General features: G+C 40.5%; 1 protein-coding gene across 2 annotated transcripts; it reads left to right on the top strand.

The window, feature by feature from the left end:
* Positions 1–2981: 2981 nt before the first annotated feature.
* On the top strand, positions 2982–6303 carry LOC148702237 (uncharacterized). 2 transcript variants are annotated; one of them, XM_088705373.2, is made up of 4 exons: positions 2982–4174; positions 4284–4371; positions 4828–4861; positions 5700–6303. In XM_088705373.2, the coding sequence occupies exons 1-2, from the start codon at positions 3110–3112 to the stop codon at positions 4302–4304; spliced, it is 1086 nt and encodes a 361-aa protein (XP_088561499.2). In that variant the 5' UTR covers positions 2982–3109; the 3' UTR covers positions 4305–4371; positions 4828–4861; positions 5700–6303. The 2 variants fall into 2 exon arrangements, with proteins under 2 accessions (XP_088561499.2, XP_088561498.2); XM_088705372.2 differs by lacking the exon at positions 4828–4861 and having other exon boundaries at positions 2988–4174.
* The last annotated feature ends 397 nt before the right edge of the window (positions 6304–6700 follow it).

Genomic DNA, 6700 nt, shown 5'->3' with positions numbered 1-6700 from the left:
AGGAGGTTCCTGTTGAGAAGAGAAGGTCACTCCTGTTGAGAGCACAAGAGGAAGCTCAGAATCTCGGCTCTGCGGCTCTGCCTCTGCCTTCCGACCCTCTACTCAATTCCTCCAATCCTCTTTGTGGTTAGTTTTTATTTTTTTAATTCATCAATTTAGATATGTCATCTTTTGAGGAAAGTCAGTTTGGCATTCCTCCTGTTTCTGAGGGAGAAGAAACTAATCCCCAACCCCATGTTCCTAGTTCCTCTAGAACTAGTGAACCGAGTGAAGATCAAACCTCTTCTCGTAAGAGGACTAGTGCTGTATGGACTGAATTTGATAGAGTTGTGGTTGATGGAGTCTGGAAAGCTAAATGTAAAAAATGTGCCAAACTTTATAGTTGTAGTAGTAGTGGGGGAACAGGGCATTTAAAAAGACATCAAGAGAGTCATAGGATGCATGATTCTCATGCTCAAACTCAAAGTACCCTTAATATACAAGGGGGATTACTTGTAGGTAATTTTGCATATAATCATGAAAATCAAAGAAAAGCACTTGTAAAATGGATAGTTAAGGATGAATTACCTTTTAGTTTATGTGAATTTTTAATTTTGAAGAATATGTTCAATTAAACCTACAACCTACTTACAAAAGAACTAGTAGGCGTACATTTAGAAGAGTAGCTATGACTAACTTTTTAGCAATGAAACAAAGTTTAATTGAATCACTTTCTACTTTAAATGTAAAAATTTCATTAACTTTTGATATTTGGTCAGCATCTGTAGGTAGTAATTGTTTTATTGCCATTACTGCTCATTATATTGATAATGATTGGCAATTAAATAAACGTATTCTTGCTTTTCGTGCTTTTGATTTTCCATATTCTGGGCAACAAATTTCAAATATCATTTATCAAACTGCATGTTCATATAATATTAATGATAAAATTATGTCTATTACTTTTGATAATGCATCTAATAATAATTCTGCTGTTGTATTATTAAAAGACTCATTGCATCCCATGTTAGATGGAAATTTATTGCATATTAGATGTGCATGTCATATCTTAAATCTTTCTGTTCAAGCTGGCATGGGTATGATTCAAGATGTGATTGGTAAAATTAGAAATGCAGTTTCTTTTATTCATGCTTCAAGATCAAGACTTCAAGAATTTAAGGAACTATGTATAAATCATGGTAAACGTTTTAAAAAATTTAAACTTGATGTAATTACTCGTTGGAACTCAACATATAGCATGATACATGATGCATACCCATATAGAAACTTATTAAGTGCATATATTAATGATCGTGGATTAGGCTTTACATTGACTGAAACTGATTGGAATAAAGGAAAAATTTTGGAAGATTTTTTGCTTAGTTTTTATAATGCTACCAATGTTCTTTCTGGTATTTATTATCCAACTTCATGTTCATTTTTACAACAAGCATATATAATTAGTCAAAAATTTGCAGAACATAGATATGATGATGTTTTAATGCCTATTATTGACCTAATGGAATCTAAATGGAATGAGTATTGGGACAAGATATGTCCTATGCATAACTTAGCTGCTGTATTTGATCCTAGAGTTAAATTAAATGGCGTGCTAATTTTACTTGATGCATAGTGTGAAAATATGATTAAAGATCCTGAACCTGCTAAAAATGAGGTAAAACAACTTCTTTATGATATTTATGCTATATATGATGAAAAAATTCGTGGATCTAGAACACAAATACAAACCTCTATTCCTTCTTCTAGTAGTTCTCGTTCGTCATCTATTTTTTCATTCATTGCACAGAGAAGACACACACATGCTTCAAGTTTATCTTCATCTTCTTCATCTTTAAGTAGTGAACTAGAATTTTATTTACGAAATGATCTTCAGTCTGCATATGATGAAAATCAAATAGAGAATCTAGATGTATTATCTTGGTGGAAGAGTGTTAGAAATCAATATCCTGTTATGTCTGCAATTGCACGCGATATTTTAGCTGTGCCGATGTCCACGGTAGCATCGGAATTCGCTTTTAGTGCAGGTCGGCGTGTTCTTGACGAAAAGAGAAGTAGGATGACGGGCGAAACGGTGGAGATGCTTCTCTGCTTCAAAGATTGGTTGGATGCTGAGGCAAGACTTCAAGATAAAGATGGACATAATACAACATCCTCTGATGATGATGATACAAACACTACTGAAGACTGAAGAGTGAATAGTGATTCACTGAATCACTGATGATTAGTAAGATTTCTTAATTTTTTATAATTGTACATTTTTATTGTATTCTGGAGGTCAGACCAAGGTCCAAACCTTGGCCCTTTGGCCCCTTTCTTATTGTATTCTGGAGGTCCGACCAAGGTCCAAACCTCCCTTCATGTACCATTTTGATTTAAATTAATAAACTGGTAGGGGTCTATGCCAAACCCCCCACCATTAAGGTAGCTTTATATTCATAAATCCTTAGTTTTCAATATTTATTAATTTATTAAAAAAATTTATGAAGCATTAATTTTTATCGGGCCGGGCCGGGCCCAGGCCCGGACCGTGCCAGGCCCGCGGGCCAGCCCGGCCCAGGCCCTGATGGGCCGTGCCGGGCTGGCCCGCGGGCCGTGCCGTGCTTGGCCCGCGGGCCTAGAGCGGGCCGTGCCTGGGTCGGCCCGCGGGCCAGTAACCTGTGACCCGGCACGACCCCTTTAAATGGGCCGTGCCAGGCACGGCCCGACACTGTAGCTATCGGGCCGTGCCAGACACGGTCCTCTTCGTGCCGGGCCGTGCCAGACACGGTCCTCTTCGTGCCGGGCCGTGCCGGGCCGCCCACGGCCCGGCCCAGTGCCCAACTCTAACCGCATCCTTGCTGCCTCTCATTGTTAAAAAAAATGTTAAAATATAATATATATATATATATAATATAATATAATAATAATAAGAAAGTGACGACAATGCAGGCTAAAAGATTTCTTTTCTTTTTAACAAAACTATGTTGCGAATCGACGGGTCCGGGCGCTAGACCTGGACGGCAGGTATCACGCAGACCTCCCATCAAAAAAGCTCCCGCCAAAGCCCCACTTTCTCTGCTCCTCAGCCGGTGGCAGCCGAAGCGGCGGATGCAAGGGTCGGGAGGAAGCCATGCGCCCCTTGGCCTCCATGGAAGCCCAGGTCCGCAATCACTCCGACTCCCAGGAGCAGCGCCGTCTCGACTCCTCCCTCAACGACTCCCGTAGCTCCCCCGACCTCCCCTTCTCTCCCTCCTCCCCCTCGACCGTCAGCGGCGCCGCCAGGCTGCCCCCTGCCGACGCCCCAATCCTCATCTGCTCTCTCCCGGACACCCCCTCCTCCGCCACCCCCGCTATCGCCTGCGCCGCTGACATCAACCATCTAGGGTTAGGGCTTCCCGAGGCCGGGATTGAGGGGAAATCTCCAGTGACCACTGGAGCGCATCAACCATCTCCCAAGTCTCCCTCACTGGCCCTCGTCGGAGAAGTTCCTCCCGGCGGCCGCCTGGTTTCGCGGTCATCATCCAACCGCTGGAAGAAGAAATGCAGGGCTTCGAGGTGGCAATTGAGACGCAGGCAGATCAAATCGCCGGCTACTCCTCGCGAATCGCCGGCAAAAGGACATGGGGGTTTAGCTGGAGAGGGTGGATCAGGTAATGATCTTTTTGAGAAGTACCGGTATCAGCCGCGGGAGGCCCCCAAGAGCACTACCAGAGACCCCAGTGCTTCTGTAAAGGTTGTTCCAGGGCCGATAAATCCGTCGGCTTTCATCCAAAAGCCGCCATCATCGGAGGGGAAAGCATCGAAGCTAGCAGATCGAGAAGACGGCATGCAGTCGAACTGCCGGTATCAGCTGCATGAGGTCCACGAGGGCACCAATGGAAGCCCCAAAGCTGCTGCTAGTGTTGTTCCAGGGCCAGGAAGGTCGCCAGTTTTGATACAGAATCCGCCACTGGAGATGGGGGAAGCGGACTCTGCTTCTGTTTCTTGTGGCGAAAACCCACCACCACCTTCAGTCCCTAGTCCTGTGGCATCTTCGGTCACCGAACCCCAGCTCAGTCTTCTGGATATCATTAAGATGTTATCAAAAGAGCCCGACATGAAATATGCTAATACAGATTTATTGGAAATCATGGAGATGAAAGGCATAGAGATCCTTCCGCCACAGTGGTGGCGATCTGGAGGCTATGATGATTTGGTGAGATTTTTGATCTTAAATGTGAATTCCAAGTCTAATGACAATTAGGTGTCTATTTTAATGTAGCAAATGGAGGAAACTGAATTCTTCCCCCTTTTTCCTTCAACAGAAACATAGCATATCAGAGTAATTAAGCAGCATTTTGTGGTGAATTGGAGTTGGATTTTCAGCAGGCTTTCAGATCTCCTAGCTCCCAGGTTTTCTCCTCCTGGTCTCATCTTTTTGCAGCATTAGTTCAAGGAACTAATGCTTTTAATGGAAGGGTACTGTTTTGACCGGACCAGTATGTTCCAGTATAATATATTATTTAGAAACGTATATCCGTATGCAAACTGCAAAAACTTATGTTGCAACATTTTGAGTAGGAGCATCTATTTTGCTGTTGTAAATCTAATAGTGTAGTAATATATGAATTCTTTCTGGATGCTGATTACTGATCTTAGTAATGAAGCTGACCAACAACAGTAGATATCAGATAGGGGTTATATGTTGCCAATGAATCTCAGATTGGAGATTTGTTGTGCTCCTCTCCTAATAGATGATATGTTTCTCTCTACTTGCAATGGGATATTTTTCACCATTTTTTAGAGCAGCGATCTTGCAGCTGTTGTCTACTACTGTGGCCATGTAATCAAGCAACCTATTATTTGCAGGTCAGAGGAGTGGATCATCATATTAGTGAAAATGGTACTACAAACTATCTGTTGGATAAATATGATTCATGATTCATGTATACGTTTCTGTTCTGACTTCTGAGTTTTTGTTTAGTAGTATGTGCCTACATTTAATGATGGATGCAGACTTGTTCCCTATCATAGTTACATCAAATAATTGAGAGACAAGGAATTAAAACTTTATCGGGTAAAAACCTTATACGAAGCACTCTTGATTACCTTTGTTAATGACATTATTTATGTGTCATGGTGTCGTCCTTTAGAGCTCCTTGTCTATGTTTTGACAGTCGATATAGATGCACTTGCAAGGGATCTGAAATGGTATATCATAGGTCCCTGGACTTTTATAAGAACTTGAAATGATACCCCTAAAGAGAAATTGAAGGGAAGATGCGAAGTACTTCTTTCTTTAGAGTATTCCATTGATCAAAATGTATTTTTAAACTTAGCTTAGAAAGTATTGGAATTTCATTTTTATCATGCCAATATTCTCTGGATTGCTTTACAATATTGGTCATTTGTCCTAAAGAAGTTTTCTGTTTATCAATTTCAAATTTTCATTCTAGTCAATCATGAGATTTTCATGGTTGTGTTCAGGTTGTTTTTAAGATCTTATACTGGTTAATTGCTGGGAAGATGAGGTATCCGTTTTTTTTTCTTTTTTGGAAAAAAATTTAGAGAAACCATGAACATCATCAACAATAAAATTGTTTCTCATAATAGTGATAATTACACCTCCTATTGTTGAATACTGGTTTCTATCAAATCTTAGCCTGACTTTAGGAGATTGTTGCAAATCAAAATTTGCAGGTCAAATTGTGAGGTAACTGCATCTTATTGTTGTTTTTCAGGTTCCAACTTCTAGATCAGTAGTGAATTGTACGACATTCTCCAAAATCTCCCTCAAAAAAAGGACACTGTCAGATCACTTACGAAGATCTAATATTTGACGGAGCAATCCTTGTTGGCCCCCTGCTTTTTCAGTGGTATCCATTCTCCAAGGGAGGAAAGGGACTGGTGGGTGTGCTTAGTATGGGAGAAAGGTCTAGAATTAGTGAGTTCTGTAGGCTTCTCTAAAGTTTTGGATACCACAGATTCCCTCATTTCGTCAGCATCCAGCATAACTAATTAACCTTATATGAGTAATGAAGAAGTGGTTATGAAAAACAAGGCCACACCACTGTAATCTCCAAAATCTTATTCTCTCTCTCTTTTCAAGAAACAAAAGACCTGGCCCCACCCATCCTGGATGTTTTCTCACAGAGAGGATCCAAGCTCAATGGTTTGTGAGTCCCTTGTTGCCTGTCCAAGTGTCCATTGTGGTATTTTTCAAGAAACACATGTTTATAATTTGCTGTTAGTCATATCCGCCATCCTAAATAATCTTGTCCTCATTTGCTACAGTTTCATATCTCTACTTCTAAATAAAGTTGAATAAGATACCAATTTTCTTAACTTGTAAGTATCCCTTATTTTTAACTGGTTTGTATGTCCATTTCATGTGTCTTCTGTTTCTAAGAATTGTTGAATTTGAGGCCCTTTCCAAAGAATTAATTTCATCTTCTTATGGATGATCCTTAATCAGTCAGAACTGATCAATTTTTTAGTTCTGAAGCATATTTCTTAAGTGAAAAGTTTGGCTTCCAAAATTATGGATCTTGGACTTTAGCAAATATATAAACCAAAAGCTATCATATGTTAAAGATGTCTGAAGTACTTCTGTATGCAAATGTTGTCAAACTCTTACAAAACCTGTTTTCAGCAAATATGTGATGATCGCTTTGCCTAGTCATATTCCATATTCAAATCGGCATTGATTAGCTCCTTTTCATCCTTCTTTTCTTCTGATCTT

Source organism: Phoenix dactylifera, chromosome 10 (genome assembly GCF_051530095.1).
Source record: "Phoenix dactylifera cultivar Ajwa chromosome 10, Ajwa_hap1_PhDact_Kaust_v1.1, whole genome shotgun sequence".
NCBI lineage: Eukaryota > Viridiplantae > Streptophyta > Magnoliopsida > Arecales > Arecaceae > Phoenix > Phoenix dactylifera.
Note: the sequence above shows the minus strand (reverse complement) of the source record. Positions and strands in the feature narration are given on the sequence as shown.

Bases quoted from the DNA above. Each gene is read 5' to 3' on its own strand.
- LOC148702237 (XM_088705373.2), top strand. From the start codon at position 3,110: ATGCGCCCCTTGGCCTCCATGGAAGCCCAGGTCCGCAATCACTCCGAC. The intron at 4,175-4,283 runs GTGAGATTTTTG...TTCCTTCAACAG, and splicing joins CTGGAGGCTATGATGATTTG to AAACATAGCATATCAGAGTA.